We start from the raw sequence: 18,054 nt of genomic DNA, 5'->3' as shown, positions 1-18,054 counted from the left end.
GTTCGATTGTTGTGCTCGTGGGCTCAAGTTCAATCGGCCATTACAACCTTGAACATTCCTATTGAGGTCTATCGTAATGATGACTCAGTTATTTTATTCGTGCCCAATGTCTGCGGCCATATTTTTCTCCAACATCTAAGCCATGGCAAGGATCAATATTTTTTGGCTCGGATTATTCATACAGTTGACGTTTTTTGCTCACACGAGGTAAGAATTTTGGTGCCTGATCTGTTGTTTTCACACGTGATTTCTGGCCAAATGGATCGACCTTTACTTCCGCTTATCGACCTTGATTTCTTGTGCAATTCATTCACCCATGCATATTTTCGTTGTCCACGTCAGGTCTTGTTTCTTAACACTACTAAAGCTTCTCTTTTTTCCGATTCACTTCTTTGATTCCTGCGTGTAACTTGATATCCACGTGGTATTGAGCGCGAAATACACGAGCATGTACATTTTTCTCCCACTTTCGCTTTGCTGACTCAGTCTGGTATTTGGAGAGGTTCATCAAGGCAGTATGCCGTAACAGCTGATTTTTAATCACCATTCCACTGATACAGATCATAATGTTTGTCTGAACTACTGGGCTGAACTTGTACAAAAGCAGCGTTTTTAAAAATTCTAACCTGTTCGATGCCAAGATGATTTACTCATAAGCTTAATAAGCTATTAAATGAGCTTGAGTAAAATATCATGATTTGTCAATGGCAAGCAATTAGTTGCTTATTGTTGTGTGGGTGAATGGGTTATGCACATTCTTTTAATTTTCTGGCAAGATTTTGAATTTATTTGCTAAATTTCTTACATTTGTGATCCTGTTGTAACAGATTTTGGCTTTTGCTGAAGCTTATTTGCATATGTTTACTGTGAGAGTTTTGAATATTCATTGTAGTGAATCGGCAGATTCCAGTTTTTACCTGCCTTTAATTAATGTTCAAACTCTGAAGGCCAGAGGGAGATATTGATCTCTGAAACAATAACAAATCACGTCAGCTTGTTTTTTCACAGTTTGTACCAACTTGTTAAGATGCACAAGCTGAATATTAGGTGTCTCGCTGATATACGACACCCTAAATTATACACAAGTCATGTGCTGTCGGGTTACAGTGTATGTAGCTGCATCTAGTTACATGCAGGGGTACATTGATCTCAACCACTCAATAGGAAACGAAAACACATCAATTGGTATATAGTTTTATTTATTTGAAACATGACAGAGTTCATTTATGATTTTAATATAAATAATGTCTTATAAACAGTACAGATTATTGTAAAGTTCGATACATGCTCAGTCTTAAGATTATCAGCCTTTGAGTCTTGGCACAACGAATCAAGTGTAATGATACCAATACAGAGAGATTATTGAGAATCAGTATTTTTTCGGCAATTGCTCTGAAAAAGCCTTTTTTAACAAAAGAAATAATTATTATAAATTCCTCACAATTTAGTAAAATTCTGTTAATAATATTAATAACTGGTATTGGTAATAATACAATTATTGTACTCACCAAATGGATGAGTGATCAATGATTTGAACCTGCCTGACACTTTTTACACTTACATTGGCAAGCAGGAGAGTGCTAATTTCCAACACTGCTAATTTGAATCTCCCTCTTTTGGAATTTCTGATGACTTTTTTTGCAAGAAATATGAATTTTTTAAAGTGCCTACGAAGTAAAAAATAATAGCTGCTTATTTGAAAGGCTTTTCAAAGTAAAGAAGAATGGCGTTTTTTCTTTCTGGAACATAATCAGTAAAAAGTTGGTATATTTTTTTTGGGTAGTGGGAGCTCTCTTCAGTTACAATATTCTGACTGCTTGACTATATTGGGTGACCTTAATTATTTAACTGTAATTTTTTTTCAATCTTTGTAGTGAACAATTTGAAGATCCCTTACAGCAACACATCTTTGATAATGATGATGATAGCCATGACGTGAATGATGCGGTAAGAAAAATGATAATACCAAAATTTAATTAATAATTATAATTGTTAATAGAAATGGTTGGTAAATATTTCATAAATCCATTATTAGCCATTGATATAATAATATTTAATTCATTTTTAATTAGGAGTTTGAAAAAATCATCTCGCAATATGATAAGAATGAAGATGGAGAATTATCAGCTGAGGAAATGGCAAAGTATTTCCAAGATACTATGGTATGTATATCAATGTTGGAAATTGAATTGTAAGAGTACTGTCTTGTCACTCTGATGAGTGACTCTTAAAATGCACTCACTTAAATTTATAATTTTCACTTGCCCTTAAGATACACCAATCACAAACCATACAGTCATCTATGTTTCTGTGCATTGTGTGGATGGCGAACTGGCCATCGAAAATTTTGTGGTCTGTTTCAATGCCAGATTTGTTAAATGTATTAGAAGATGATGCAAAATAGAACTGGTTGGTTACAGTATGTTAAGAGAATTTCTTGTCAAAATGGGAAAGAAACTATTAAGTTTCACATTGAGATGAAAATCATACTTGGCTATCAAACTAGGAGGTGACTGATAATTTACACTCATCTAACACTTCTGACACTTGCATGGGTGAGCTGGTGAACACTAATTTCAAACATACATGTATGTATAAGACAAAAGAAAGTTATATTCAAGTTGGCCTAAAAAAAGAATTCATTTCAAAACTTGTAACTAACGAAAAATGAGTCTAACTTGCAAATACTAAACAGATTCTTGACAACAAGGCATGGCTAGAAAATCACCTTAAAGGATTTCTATTTGTTATGTTGTAGTATTTAGACACACCAGCGTAATGTCTGAGGTTTAAATCAATAATTGATTCAGCTGTTTATAAACTATGCAAATGGAAATTGTCAATGACCTTGTTTGTACTCATTTTTCTTAACATTTAGGCTGCATTACAAGGAGAAAAGAGTGGAAACACACCACAAGAAAAGCCAGGAAAAGGTTCAACAAAGAAGAAAAGGACAGAGCAGAAATCTTCTACAAGATCACAGCCATCAACTGCTAACAGTTCCAACTGGAATGTTAAGCAAGTTGTTGGGGGAGTGGTTGGAGTCCTCTGTTTAATTATAGTATTTGCTGCAGTAGTCCAACGGAAGAGTGGCACAAGCAACCATGCAGGTATGAGTGTACACTTTTTTTGTCATGTTAATCCCAACCAGTGTGTAAGTAAAACAGTGCTAACAGTTTTGATTATACATGCATGCTATTGAGGTTTAAATTTAGAACCCATTTTAAGTGAACATCTCTTTATCAATTGCCAGACGATAAAATTGCCGTTGGAAAAGAAAAAAATCATTCGTTAGGCATAAACAAAATGTTAAAGTTTAGATAATGTGATAATAAATGAGATGGTGGATCTTTAGCCTGGTAAATATAAGTCTAAGAAGATAAATGATTCTGTCAGTGAGACAGCCATTCTTGGAAAAAGAATTGTAGCGTAGTCTAAACGAGACTAAACGATGCTAACACAACGGTTTTAATGAAGCTCATAAAAGCCCGCCATTACTAGCTGTAATACAACAACAACTACATCCAGGATACATCTCATTCTACTGCGCAAGCCCGAAGGGCCTATGACATCATAACATTGTTACAAGAATTCCATTGAAGGTTGAACCTATGACCTTCTGGTTACAAGTCCAGTCAGCTGTTCTACCACTGAGTTACAGGAGATGCGAGAGAGATACAGTTTAACTAAATGCCACTAAGCTACATTTAAGTTCCTGTGATAAAAGTCCTGCGTACTTGCATCTTTGAGTGCAGATAAGTGGATTTTTTTGCAGTGATAATAAATGAGATGATATCAGTCGATGCCACTTTGCTAACATTGCAGTCCTAGCAGTACATGTATATGCAAGGTGTCTGTTGTATGAACCTAGGTCAATGTCTTTATCTTCTCTGAGTCTTATGTAGCTCAGTAGGAGAGAGCAGTTGCATCTGGACTAGTAAACAGAAGGTCTTAGGTGTGACTCCTAGCTGGAAAACTTGAAAAGAATTCTTTTTCCAAGTATGCCTGTGTCACTGAGAGAATGTTCTCATAATCCATTATATTGTACATTTAGTTGCCTGGATTATCAGAACCACCTCAGCCACACCCATGTCTTAAGAACATTTTCTAAGTAAACACCAACCTTTCAGTTTCACAAAATGATTTATACACTTTCTAGGTGTTGATTTCAATGATGTCCGAGCTGCAAGGTTAAGAAAACTGGCCACTGAGCAACACAACTTGAATGCAGAGAATGCAATACCTCAGTGTAGAACTGAAGCATCTCCAGTGAACAGGTCAGTGATAATTTCCAATGACAAAGGCACTGCAAGAAGAAGAGTGAATGACAAAAGTGAGGTCTCTAAAGTGAACACTGATAAAACAGGAGGCTCAGAAACTAGCAAGAGACTGGACAAGTCAAGACTTGTAAGTCCAAGCATCAAGCATACAGAGGATTGTCAACCACAGTTGTCTAATTTAAAAGAGAGATCACCTGTTACTGTTGAGATGGCAACTGACACTGTTAAGGCTACTATCTCCGAGAGGAGCCCAGTTGCCGCACCAGTTGATGTAAATGATATGATTTGCGACCAAAAAATGGTAGCTGATAATGTTGATGTGATAGAGTCAACAGATGCTCAGAAGGAACTGTTCACAGTATCACTTCGGAAGCCAGCAGGTATAACATCATACATAGAGGATGGATATTTTATTACCTTCCAACATGTTACAGCCCTTTGAAAGAAAATTTAACTGACTGTGTAATAGAGTGATATTGAGTCATGGTCCCAGGTTAAAAGGCTTTTACTAGCTCATGATGATAAACAAGCCTTGTGGAATTGGCAAATTACAACACTTATATTCATTTGATAGAACTAAATTCAAATGTAGACCCTTGCTTTTTAACTAAATGGTTAATATATGACCAGATCTCCTTAGTTTACAACCAGTTTCTTTTGGTTAAAAGACATTCAGGCTGTTGTATTCAAAAATAATGATTATAAGTTCAATCTACAAAACAAAATAGTTAAACAGTTATTGACCTAAAATTCATAATTTTCTGCTGTACGTATTCAATCCATCTGACTTAAAATATCTATTTAATATGTATAATTTTGTTATTTTTTTTTAGTTGCAAAGCAGGAAAAGTTACAGGTTAGGACAGATCCTTGTAAGACTTAAAAACAGTATGGCTTACTTAAAGCAGGGCTGAAACTTAGTGGGCGCCAGGTTGCCAGTGGCAACTTAAAACGTAGCTGGATGACTAAAAAATTGGGGCTGAATTGCCTGACGGGTGACTACGATGCAAAATATAAATTCAGCCCGATGTATTGCAATTGCAAGGATGAACTTGAAATAAAAATAAAATGGCATTTCCAAGTAGTTTAGTTGGACTACCTTTCTTTTCTTTTCCCTGACTCTAATTTCTCTGAGGTTTATGAAATTTTAGATGAAGTAGGCAAGTGTGAGAAGCACCACCACATACTTCTGTAAGCACTTCTCTTGTTCTGAAAGATTCCTACTTGTTTGTATAACTCAGCAATGCAGTCAGGCCGCATGAACTATTTCCTTTTTAAATAGCATTAAGAAAGCTTTATAGGCCATTGTAGAAACTCAAAGGCTACCCATGAGCCACAGAGTTCCTTAGAGACCCTTGAATGGAAGCAAGCATTTTTGATGCTGTCATTGCATTTGAGACTTGGACTATACATTATTTTGCTTTCAGGACCTTCCCTATGAAGAAGTGGTAAAGATGGTGTTGATGCAGGTTTTGGAATGCTCTATTGTAAGTTAATAAGTTTGTAATAATATTTTTAGAAGTTCATTCTCTGGAATTTTCCCTTTGAAATATGATTCAAAACAAAACTTTCAATCTACATGCATGTAATCTATATACATACATGTATAGCAGAATACCTGTGGGAGGACTGGGAGATAGGGCCTGTATCTGTATAGATCTGCATCTCTACTTGTTATTATTCACATTGTAGGAAATTCAAGTTTCTGAGAAGAAGGGAGGTCTTCGACTACCAAAGGTGTGAAAGTTATCATACTGCTGTTTCATAGCTTGAAGTAAATCTGAAATGGGAGTGTTGTTACATTGTAGTTGATCCCCATTGAGAAATTAGTCCAGAATTTCCAAGTTTAGTCCCCTCAGCAATATTGCCAGGTTTTTTTCAAAAACATCTGCAGTAGTCATGATTTATACATGTGAGTGAAGAGAGAGGCACTATTAAAAATGTACTCTTCTTGATCCTTAGCCATGTGACTGTGCTAAGACTTTGTGGTTTCTTTTATCATATAACAAATGTCTTGTGAAGTCCGTTATATTATAGTACTGCAGCAGTACCTTCACAATGTCTTGTTCTAGAAAATATTCCTTCCCCCAACAGAATCTTCCCAACCCTGAGAACGTTCTTAACAGAAATATTTTTGGGTTTGAAAATCCCCTCCCCCACTGCTCTGGAAATTCCAATTTAAGCTCATACCTTTATTTCATAATTTTGGCATTTACAAACCCCTTGCCTTTGGAATTTTCAATGATCTTCCTAGGTAGTTATGGACGTTTTCTGGAATGGCACATTTATGCCATAGTGTTTTATTAATGCATAATGAATAAATTTATTGTTTAATGTGTTCTTAAATAGTGGCATTAGTTAATAAAATTAATGTGAGCAGATTGGACAGGGGTAGTTCAAAAGTATATTCATGAGTGAAAATGTATGGTTTAGCCTTGTAGTATAAGCTGAAGCAGACTAAATTTGTTTAGGTTGGAAATGATAAAGGACAAGCAGTTTTACAAATTGAGGCACCTGAATTACCAGTCAACAGTGAGGACCTAAGCAAGGTAAAAACTAGCTACAACTACTAACAGTGATTGAAACCACTATTTTAGAAATATTTATCATTAGTCACCATTAAATGGTAGTAATTAATGTTATTAACTAATTGTTGTTAATCATTAATTATTGATTAATAGTTATTTTTGTTTACTTAGAAACTGGAAAAACTCATGGCTAAAAGGATCTATGGAGAAGTGGTAAGAATTAATATTAAGTATTTAACAAAATCTATCACCTTGTGAAATTTGTAAACCTCAGTGGAGTTGAAAGGTGGATGTACATTTAAAAGAGGAATACAGTATATTAGATTGACAGTTAGCAAGTTGAACTGGAAAGTAGAGAGGGGAATGAATGGAACCAAGGAAGGAAAAGAAGGAGCAAGGAAGAGTGAAGGAAGGAAGTGGGAAGAGAGAGGAGAAATAGAGAGGAGAGGAAGGAAGGAAGGCTGCAATTGGATGCTAAGTGAAAAGGAGGAATTAGAGTAGAAAAGGTTAAAGGAAGCATGATTGAACAAATAAGAAGTCAAGGACAATGAATGTGTTTGTTCAATTGGTTAATTTTGATGATAGGATCCCTTGAAGTTTGCAATTCTGTGCTTTGACCGGTGCTCCCAGCTGCCAGGAAAGAAGTTCAATACAATTCGAGATGGAGGGAAGATTTGGAAAGAAGTGACATCAGCTGTAATGGAGTCATGTGTAACTACAGTTCTTAAGCATCTTGTACATGGTGAGTTGTCATCTAGCTAGTTAATCAGCTGCTTTTCTCCTTAATTCTTTTGTGACCTTTTTACCTCTAGTCATGTACAGTATTTATATTCAACAAGAAATTGTGAGTAATAGTAGAGAAATAGTAGAGTGCTGCACTTTAAGGCAGTGATAAGTGCCAGGTGTTGCTTTGCACTTTACATGTAGTTTTCCTTATATTAAATCAAGAATGTAGTGTACAGACCGCAGCACGCCTGTATTTCCTAAAGCAGGTGAAACATGCGAAGGTCAACCCGAAGGATATGTTACTGTTCTATACAACATGCATCCGTCCTGTCCTAGAGTATGCGTGCTCAGTTTTCCATCATGCGTTGCCGCAGTACCTATCTAATAACATAGAAAGACTGCAAAAGCGCGTACTGCGGATAATATATCCTGACCTATCTCATGCTGTGGCTCTAGTAGCTGCAGGCATCTCTTCACTGTATGAGAGGAGACAGGCACTGAGTGAAACTTTATTTGATCAAATTATGAGAGACCCATGCCATAAACTACATGATCTGCTGCCGTCACGTAACAAGTCCACTTACTGCATACAAACCCGGGGATACTTTGAGCTACCGATTTGTAAGACACTTAGGTTTAGGAACACTTTTATTATGAGCCGTATTTTTAATTATAAATAGTTTGCATATTTTTCCTTGTATAATATAATTCTTTTTTTATTGTAAAGTAATTCGTAGTTCAGCCGCTCCAGTGGCTGCAATGAGTTTGCTAATAAAAATCTATCTATCTATCTATCATGTACTACCTCTTACACATGCTGCTGAGAGAGTGTTCAATCATCTCTCATTTCACTTGAAGCAAAGTTCAAAGGGATAAATGAATAGTTATTCTTGACTAGTTTCTATCATCTGGTGATCATTTCTTATGTCTACTGATATGGGTAGACATACATTCTGTATCTAGGTTCACTCTAGATCTGTGCTCATGAACATGCAATCATGTACATTCAAGTAAATTAATCCTCACATGTGAAGCTTCTCTTAGTAGATTTTTCAGTGCCCCTTAACAATGCATCACAATACATGTGTTTGTGTGTTTGTTTGCAGCTGCGGCAAGTCCCACTGGAGTTGAAGATGACCTGTGGTCCGATTTTGTCCAGTCTGGCCAGTCTGAAGTATGTGCAGATATTTTTGTGTATTTTTCTCCTCTTTAGTTTCTTGTTAAAGTCTTCAGCACACAGTTTATGTCAATTTGGCAGTATGATTTGGTTTATTGCCCAGGGGAGTACTCCCAGAAAAGTTGTGTGGGGGTTTCCAAAACCCTTACCCTATTTATGACCAAAATCTGTGATTTTCCCTACCCTGTTTATGACCTGACCAAACATTCAATACCCTGTTTATCACCATTGCGGTTGGCACAGTTGCCCTAAACATAATTTGTGAAGGGCTTTTGTTGATGGTCTTATCAATAATGATGAAAAAGTACTGTCTACATTGAGCTTCTTTTAAAAAAACATTAGTTACTTATTCAAGTCTAGAGTGCAAAAACCATACCCTATTTTTGACAAAATGGCCAAAATTGATACCCCATTTATGACCAAAACAGCTGAAAAACCATACCCTTTGGGGCTGTACACACCTACAGTGTATATAGCTCATATACGGGAGTACCCCCCCGGGTTTATTGGTTTTTGCATTTGACTGCTTGATGAAGAGTCTTTTGTATTGACCATCCAACCAATGCATCCTTAAGTGTAAACGCCAAGATGTTTTGATCCAATGCTGTTGTTAGGGCCCATCTCAGTTTTTTCTGGCAAGTGTGGGAGGCTGGTCATGTGATGGTGTGACAGTGAGTGGAGATCTTCTTGCTAGACTGCTAGAAAAAGGCAAACAGGATTCAGAAGTAAAAGACACTTTCGTTGAAATGGTATGGAAGTAAATTTATACTTCACTGTTATTATGTTTCTCATAACATAATTATTATTAAAGAATTTTTCGTAACTGAAATCACACTAAATTCCCAACTGTATCCATCTAATGGGTGTTTGTTTCAATATCCGTAGGTAACTATTGGAGGAAGACAAGTTGTGCGAGTCAAGAGGTAGTTGACAAGAACTGACATGCATGTGGAAAAGAAAATATTCAGATATTACTCAGTGTTGGACAGGTTTAAAAACGTTACAATGAGATAAAACATGCTGGCGACAGCCAATCAGCACAAACTATGTACATGTATCATAACACATGTGGTAATTTTATCGTTCAGTAATTCATTAACAATCTTATTGTAGTTCTTGTTTAATGATCCTTCCTGTAGGTTAAACGAGATTACACTGGAGTGCAAGTGTATTTTCAGAGGGTTGGAAACCCTTCTTTCCCAGGTATTGCATACATGCTATTTAGCTGACATATTTAACACTGCACGGGTTGACACGAGTCCATAAAAAGCTATCTGGCCCAACAAATGTCAACAGCACATTAACTGCTCACAGTAAAGAACGCTGAAGGTGACAGCTTTCCATCAAAATAAATATCAATAAAGGTGACCAGTTTGGTAAAATATATATTGACTGAGTTAATGTTACAGAGACGATTTTTAATGCAACTTTGTTGCAGCAACAGTTGGCACTGGTATGTTACAGGAGACAAATTTTAATGCAATGTTGTAAATTCAGGTAACGATGTTACCAGTTTTTGAGTCTTTTTCGAAAACCTGCAACATATTGCCACAACAAAATGTTGCGTTAAAAGTCACCCTGTGCACCACGTTTCATGGTATTGATTTTTAATGCAAAATTGTTGCATTAAGAATTGACGTTAAATATTGGCCTTTAGGCTGGGCTAGACAGGAAAATATTTTGCCCTCAGTTATAATGCACGGACCTTGCTGGGCTAGCAATAAGTAAATTGGTTATGCCTTGATCAGCCAAATATTTTCCTTTCCAGCCCTCCCTCTCAGTCAGTATTAATTCACAAATATTATTTTCACTTCTTTTGTTTTAGCCCACCATGGCAGAATTTCTGGCTGAAACCCTTGAACGAGAATTGGACAGTGGAATGAAAGAACTGGTAAATAAAAATATTTTCATGGAGAAGCGAGTCTGTAGTTCTATTCACTTGCCATTGCATCAGACTTTACATTAACTGATGAACTTATCCTATTTCATAGGGTGTTTATTTCCAAGACAAGTCAATATTCTCTTCATTCCTGGTGACTTCTACAATGGACTTAAAAAGAGACAAGAAGTCACGTGCTGTTGCTTGTTTTCTTGAGCTGCCTCACTTCCCTCAGCCATTTCGGAGTGATGCTGATCAACTTCAGGTACTCTTAGTCTTCTATTTTGGTTGTCACTTGATGTTATGGTTGTTACCCATAGGTGCACCCAAGTTGTAAAATCTGTCAGTGGGCGAGGTTCGTTAGTCTCAGAGTAGCCTCTTACCTATCTCATTAGTCTGTTAGCAGGCTTTCCTGTTTAGGCTTGGTATGAGCAGCAAAGCAATGAGGTATGAGTGAGCTTATGGAACAAGCCAACATAGCGATTCTTGCCAAGAGCTCATCATCACTTGTGACTTTGTTACTCACATGAAACACAAAAATTAGCCTGACCATGGATTGTCAAATAAAGAGCAAAAACTGTTTACTTCGATTCAATTTGACTGACAGAAGTAATAAACATGTTATAATCTTGAGGGTGGAGGATGGTATAGGGTAGTGCGTCGATGATGCAAAGCAGTTTCCCATCCGATATTGATGCAGGACACTTCACAGCGTTTTATATGAAATCTTCAGTTACTTTGAAGGGGTTAATTTGCTCTTCATTGGCTAACTCTAATTAGTGCTGTTGCACGAGAAATTAATGAGGTGTTTTTCCCTTTAAACTCTTTAGTCTCAAATCATGGATGGCATTCATGGCTGTCAAAATGTTGTTTACAAGGCGCTGGTAAAAGTGTTGAAATCTAATGCCAAAGACAGGTAAGGCACAATGTTGATACAAAGGCCCTTTGTAACCAAGCTTCCTGGGACTCAAGCTGCAGAACTCTGTGAATGAGATGGATATTACAGATTTTTCTTGTTAGAGGGTTCCCTGCAATATTTGGGTAAAAGTAAAAAGGAACATTTTGATGCCCTTTCTTTGTTTTGTCTTTTTTTTTGTTGGCATCATGCACATGATTATAAAATCCTCGCAAAGCATGCCTGCCATTTTGTGTGATACTCTTTTGTTGCAGTTTAGCCACCCGGTTTTGTAAAACCAGGACCATAAATTGATCTTGAAATATGTTAAAAGTAACAGTGTTCAGTAATACGCACGCCAAATGCATGTTACTAACTTGCGAAAGCGTCCTAAGGTGACTAGCAAAAGTTTCCAGCTCTTTCCCAACAGCTGTTATTTCACAGATCAATACTATCACTGTTTATCAAGGTGATGCTACAATATTGGTATCACATAAATGCGCCGCCTTTGGTGAACCAATAATGGCAATCTTTATCCTTTTAGATGTAACTCTGCTAAGTTGAAAAACAAATTATACAGAGGGATTTCAGAGTCACTTTAAGTTTTCGAAAATTGTTGGCAGCCACCGTAATAAGTTTAGTTATTCCACCCGGTGATCAGGACAGAAAAGATCTACAGTTTCACGTGAAGGTCTCGAATGTATTTCTTGACACGTTTAGCTTCAACCACAGTTTATTTTGGTTTCTTTTCTAGTGCACTAGCATGGTTAGCCGGTGTTGTGTCTCTAAATGACCTCAGGTTGTCAGCAAATTTGCCCAGGGATAATTTTGGAGCAACAGTGGCCAGTGATGGTATGATAACAAGATTATCACAATTAGACATTTGAAAATCAATTGGAGTTAAAAAAGGGGAACTGGTACAGGTCCGTCCATTAGTGCATTTGTGGTGAGTGTGTCCTTCCGTCCGTCTGTCTGGGGTATTAAGTTACGACGGCAAGGTTGTAGTTTTGGGTGGGGGACTTGTGGTGTGCTTTACAGTAAGAAGTAGCACGGGAGGTCTGAGTGTATTACGAGGAAGCTGGGAAGACTGAGAGAATTAGTGCCAGTGGAAAAAGCTGGGCCATGAAGGCAGGGCAGAAGATCGAGAAACTGAGAAGGGTGGAGTATACTGAGATAGATTCAGATAGATTAATAGATAGACATACTAGGGACGGACGGCAGGCAGTTAGCCTGTAGCTGGCGGTTTCGGTGGGGTTTTTCCGTGGACTTTCGTGGCGTGGAAATAGTGGCAAAACTCGAAATGTTACCGAAATGGTGAGAAGAGAAAGAGGGGGAAACCTTTCTCGCTCTTTCTCATTTCACCATTCTTCTCGCGGCTTCGCCCTCGCCGCTCTTTCCGGGCCATGAAAGTCATCTACACAGGCTAACGGGGAGACAGGCAGGCAGGCAGATACAGATAGATAGATTCCACCTCCCGCAAGTGGACACACTTGGAACCAGAAAAAGTGTCTGCTTAGGAGTGTTAGGTTCAATATGTGGTGTTTCTAAGTAGCTGGATCCATGACTAGAGTGTCGGCTTATGGGAGGTGTCCGCTAGCGGAGTTTGACTAGAGCTGGTTTGTTGGAAAGGAGAAAGGATTATGGAGGGATTGCTGTAGAACGTTAAGGTATCAGGAAGCAATTCTTTAGTACCAATTTTCAGGCGGCGTGTAACTTACCCTTTACTTTTCAGGTTATATGGTAAATCTGTGCACAGTAGCTCTACAGCTATGTGAATCATTCCTACTGTCGAAAGGAAAAGAAAAGTACAAACAGATAGAAGCGCGATACTGCACGGCAAAAGGCTGTCGCTTGAGGTTTGATAATGAACGGACGCTGGGTGGCGGGCATATTGGTAAGTGAAAATATTCTGAATTACTTACTAACAGTAGGGGGTGTTTTCATTTCCGTTTTTGGTCGAGTATTGCATTGGCTGACAACAATTGTGATTTTGAATTGATTTATTAAGAGCAGGTAGATGAGAACCATTTAGAATGATTTGTAAGAAAATGCAAATCTCAGGCTTGTTCGTAGAAGTTCCAGTTTGAGCTATTCAAGGGTTTCGAATAGGTAAAGTCGCCGTGTTGTAATCCTCATATATTTGTGTTCTCATGCTGTAAACTTGCCTTTATTTTACTTGTTTGTGTGCAGGGATGGAGAACGAGGAGAAGACAGATCTGCGTACGTTGTTGTTCCCATCAGGAGAATTAAAAGGTGATCAATTATTGATTCTCCTTACGTTTGGTCATAATTATCGCTCTATGTTAGTTCTGGTGATTTAGTTTACCGTTAAGATTTAATTTGCACTGCAGTGCAAATTTTACGCAGGTGCGTTCGCAATGGTCTCAGTCATATAACAAATGTATTGAGTAATTGTATGAAGTAAGGACGTGACTGTTTTTTTTTCAAATTGCACTGGCATTCATAACATTACCTTTACTTATTTGCTAAAAAGTGGTTATTGGCGAGTAGGGCAAGTGTATGCATGATTGGTTCGGTGACACATGGTTAGTTTCAGTAGTATTGAGCTTGTTCAAACGCGACATAATCAGTGTGTGCTTATAATGCCCTTTGGAGGGATAGTGCATGCACGTTTGTTTTTTGGCTATAACCAAAGACGAAATCAAAAAAGACGACTCTAACTTCACCTAGTTGCTGTTGTATGTCACATGTTACAGTAATACCGTGTAATTCATGATCAGTGTAAACTTCTGTTTGTAGGTCAGTTCAAGCTGATGACGGAAATGTTTCACATCACTCACAGCGCGCTGCACATTGGACTCACTACAACAATTCAACATTATAACAATATCTACAGGTCAGATATGTACAATGTTCTTTCAGCTTGGGCAACACGTTTTTCGTTCGTTTGCAATCCCGTTTCCAAGTTTAACTAAGCTGGTATTTTCGGCAGGTTGTTGCCTAGAAACATGATGTGGGAACCGACGTGATCAACATTTCCTGAGTGTTCTTGTCATTTTTGATTGGGTTATAGACATCAGAACTCTTCCGACACTTTACGAAAATTTTCCGAAAACGGACCTCGTTTTCTCGACTGGTTTTACGATGTAGTTGTGTTCTTGTGAGTGTGATTTCTGTCTCACTCTTTCTCTTGTATACACCTTTTAAACTTTCAGGTATTACGCGAGAATGTCTGAAATGAAACAAGGTACTCCGGAAGAAGCGGAAGTTAGAAAGCAACTTTTGGTGAGTTTAGTGAATTGAAAATTTTGATTTGGGTAGATTAAGAAAGATGGGAGTTCGAGCGCTGCTCTGGGTCATTCTGTTGTTTTGTGGGGCAAGACACTTTACTCTCACATTGCTTCGCTTCACCCTGGACTGTTGGCAAATTGTTAGCCAGGCGTACTCTTGCAAAAATTGTGGGAGAGTGGGAGGAAACCTGCGGAGGGAACCAGCGACAGACTAGTATCCCATCCAGGTTGCGTGTGTAATGCTACAGAAACAGGAGTTAACTCCTCACCCCCCTTTGGAGAGTCCGCACGTACCCATGTGTTGTTTGATATGTTGGTTACATCATGCAAACTCGGTTTGAATACACTGTTCGTTAACGCGACACTTAATGAAAGGGTCACGACGCCACGTTACGCTGCACAAAAAAATGTTGACGTCACGCTCGATCGCTATGTCATTTTAACCCAATTGTTTTGTCCTCCTGTTTGTAGTTGTTTGTCCTTCAGTGGGACACCTGTCTGCAGGACTCGCACTTTATGAGGCTGTGTTCCGAGTTTTACATCACAAATGCTGCTTGGCTTCTTCATCTGTTAAACAGCTGTGCTTCTGAAAATCAAGTAAGACATAAACTTTGCTGGCTGTTTATAAATATTGCATTGTGGCCAAATTATATGTAGCTTGTCTTAGTTGTTTTTGCTGATGGAAACGTTCGTTTAGCATAGGATAACTTCTTGGTAAAAACTGATTTCAGGGGTTATCTGAGAACGAAATCCGTGCCAAACAGCGGGAAATATTCGCAAATATTCCTGAGTTCTACGTCAAAGACATGTGTTCCTGGTTCAGTTTTGCCGCTTTACACAAGCCTTGTGCACTCAAGGGATTGGATGTAAGTGGAATTCTTCGCATTCTTTTCACATTTTCTGTCACTCCAGTGGTGAAGGAGAGGGGTGGGGGTGGGGCTGGGGTGGGGGGCATTTTGGTACGCCTGCTGGGTTGAAATACCGAAAGAATTGTCTAAGCAAAAGTCATAGCCTGGGTAATTGTTACGTATACTTGCGCGTCACAGTTTTGCGAATCTATGATTAAGTTCTTACGTATAACGCTGTCTCAGAAAGAAACGAGCATTAAACTTTGCTGTCCTATGAAACTTATAGTGATTTTTTTTTACCAAAAATTGAATCTTTCGATTAAAACGACTCTGAATTTTTCTTTTAAATTGTAGCACGAGGACATAAAAATAATTCTAATTACAAGTAATTAATCTGTGAGACATGGCCTGCTTGCAAATGTGGTTGCGCTTGTTTTAGCGGGTGCGCGTGTGTACCCGACGCGCGTGTGCTGCGCGTTATGCCACGTGTCTCAAAGAGTTCTTATTCCCATGACGGCAAAAATCTGCGCACACAAAATTTGGACTTAATCGAGCAAGGTGCACATTTGTCATCTCTACAGAATAACCATGCTATTAAATATTATTTTCATATTATTCTGGCGTTTTTTAATGATCCATGTGCCGCTTCTTTTCGTGTCTAAATGTACCTTTTGTACATTTTGTTGCAGATCCGTGTTTTCGTTGATTGTTGTTGTGCTCTAATCGAACGCCGTGACCTGGTGCCTGGACCTGTGACGGCCACGAGAATCATATCAGCGCTGTTGTCATTTGCTGAAATATGCGTCAGAAATAAAAGGTATATTCAACATGTACAAACGCAGTAACGAATATATCCCACAGATGACTGTCAGAAAGATTAGTCTTAAGCAGGTGCGACATCTGGAATCAACTATTGGGCATCTGAGCTCAGTCTGACTTCGGAATTCTTCGGAGTTTCCGATCATGCCCCGAGAGATATAATGGCTTCTTAAGGTTTTTGGGTTCCAGACCGCAAAGCCAAGATAATAAAATCAGTAAGTATTCATAACAAAATGGCAGAGTTAGATTCTAAAAGATTGAGTCATGTGTGCTCTTTTTTCCAACGATTATTTATTTTGACCTTTTTCTTCTCAGGAAAAACAAACTGTTGGAGACAACAACATGGGGAACGTAAGAAACTGAACTGATGTTTTTTTAATCGTTATTATTAATTTATTTATAAAGTATGGTAACTAACAATGCCTTAGACAAAAGATCGCTAGTTTAGTTGTCTCTGTCCTTATTTTCGCTCTAATACTCCAAGGATTGCCAACGATCAATTGGAAAAAATAGTGTCATTACATGTCAATTATATTTATAATGATATGCTTCCTTTATAATTTATAGCGGCATTGAAGGTGACCTGATGGCCTGCGTAACTATGTGTCCAGCGGTAAGAGAAAAACTCGGCCCAGCTCTCATTCATACATACTCGTCGGTCGACATTGTGGAGGGCCTGGACGTGGACAAAGAACAATTTGACAAATTTTCAGCCAGGTATGAATAAAAGCGCCTACCAACCAGACCAAAAAAAACCTTCATGCACCTTCAATGCAAGAGTGAGAAATACAACCTTGCCTTTGCCACAGTATGTGGCTTTTGCATACTCTGGACATTAGCGTAGTTGCGGACCTACAGCAGTCCTTAATTATAATATGATAGTCAATTGTTGTACTGCCATCTAGCTGGCTTCTTGGTTAGTATACACATGGAGTGAAAGCTTCACTGAGTACCAACATTGATCAGATAGTACATTCTGGATACTGGTTGTTGTTTTTACTGTTATTGTAGACTTATTATTGTTATCTCTAACATTATCACTTATTTGGAATTATTTGGAATTAAATATATAAAGGTGCAAAAAAACAAAAAGCTTGAAAAAGAAATTCAGGTTTGAACGGGATTCGAACCCATGACCTCTGCGATACCACTGCAGTACTCTACCAACTGACCTATCAAGCCAACTTCGAGATGGCCACAGTTGCTAACTTCAAAGGTTACATGTGAACTTATTTTCCTTTCTGCTTTAGGTTCGAGATTATCAAGTTGTTGGAAGGCTTGTGGAAGAGACCGGACTGCCTGCCTTCAATTCTGGGAGAATGTGGAAGGGAGAGCTTTCAGGTATGATAATTCTGATACCACTTCGTGTTGAAAGGAATGATTTGTAATTAAGATTTTTGAAGTAATTTTACCAGCGTTCTTGGTTTTTATTAGTCATTTTTAGGTTCTATACTGGACACACTCCTTTACGTGCTCAAAGATGGCTTGCTACGACTCACGAACGTGAAGAAATTGCAGAGTGCCAAGCAGTCTGGTAGGCCACTGTTTTGCTTGATACTATTGCAGGTAGCTGACTGAGATGGAAAGGAGACTAACTGGCAGAAAAACGCATAAATAGACAGATACACAGACAGACGGACGGACGGACGGA

General features: G+C 38.2%; 1 protein-coding gene across 1 annotated transcript in view; it reads left to right on the top strand.

The window, feature by feature from the left end:
• The first annotated feature begins 10 nt into the window (after positions 1-10).
• LOC110065839 (uncharacterized) overlaps positions 11-18,054 on the top strand; it is a 26,957-nt gene continuing 8,913 nt past the window's right edge. The window contains exons 1-30 of the mRNA XM_020773005.2: positions 11-207; positions 1,875-1,947; positions 2,073-2,162; positions 2,879-3,110; positions 4,160-4,660; positions 5,114-5,136; positions 5,708-5,767; positions 5,973-6,017; positions 6,752-6,829; positions 6,980-7,021; positions 7,394-7,550; positions 8,641-8,708; positions 9,326-9,460; positions 9,597-9,634; positions 9,851-9,914; positions 10,537-10,602; positions 10,703-10,855; positions 11,421-11,506; positions 12,240-12,337; positions 13,218-13,379; positions 13,676-13,738; positions 14,246-14,342; positions 14,662-14,731; positions 15,208-15,333; positions 15,468-15,602; positions 16,274-16,401; positions 16,719-16,754; positions 16,971-17,120; positions 17,654-17,744; positions 17,838-17,937. Of these exons, the coding sequence (XP_020628664.2) occupies positions 143-207; positions 1,875-1,947; positions 2,073-2,162; positions 2,879-3,110; positions 4,160-4,660; positions 5,114-5,136; positions 5,708-5,767; positions 5,973-6,017; positions 6,752-6,829; positions 6,980-7,021; positions 7,394-7,550; positions 8,641-8,708; positions 9,326-9,460; positions 9,597-9,634; positions 9,851-9,914; positions 10,537-10,602; positions 10,703-10,855; positions 11,421-11,506; positions 12,240-12,337; positions 13,218-13,379; positions 13,676-13,738; positions 14,246-14,342; positions 14,662-14,731; positions 15,208-15,333; positions 15,468-15,602; positions 16,274-16,401; positions 16,719-16,754; positions 16,971-17,120; positions 17,654-17,744; positions 17,838-17,937 (3,232 nt within the window). The 5' untranslated portion in view covers positions 11-142. The remainder of the gene's footprint in view (positions 208-1,874; positions 1,948-2,072; positions 2,163-2,878; positions 3,111-4,159; positions 4,661-5,113; positions 5,137-5,707; positions 5,768-5,972; positions 6,018-6,751; positions 6,830-6,979; positions 7,022-7,393; positions 7,551-8,640; positions 8,709-9,325; positions 9,461-9,596; positions 9,635-9,850; positions 9,915-10,536; positions 10,603-10,702; positions 10,856-11,420; positions 11,507-12,239; positions 12,338-13,217; positions 13,380-13,675; positions 13,739-14,245; positions 14,343-14,661; positions 14,732-15,207; positions 15,334-15,467; positions 15,603-16,273; positions 16,402-16,718; positions 16,755-16,970; positions 17,121-17,653; positions 17,745-17,837; positions 17,938-18,054) is intronic.

This window comes from Orbicella faveolata, unplaced genomic scaffold (genome assembly GCF_042242905.1).
Source record: "Orbicella faveolata isolate gen_17 unplaced genomic scaffold, um_ofav_v1 contig_3, whole genome shotgun sequence".
NCBI lineage: Eukaryota > Metazoa > Cnidaria > Anthozoa > Scleractinia > Merulinidae > Orbicella > Orbicella faveolata.
The sequence above is the reverse complement of the archived record's forward strand: the minus strand, read 5'-3'. Positions and strand labels throughout refer to the sequence as shown.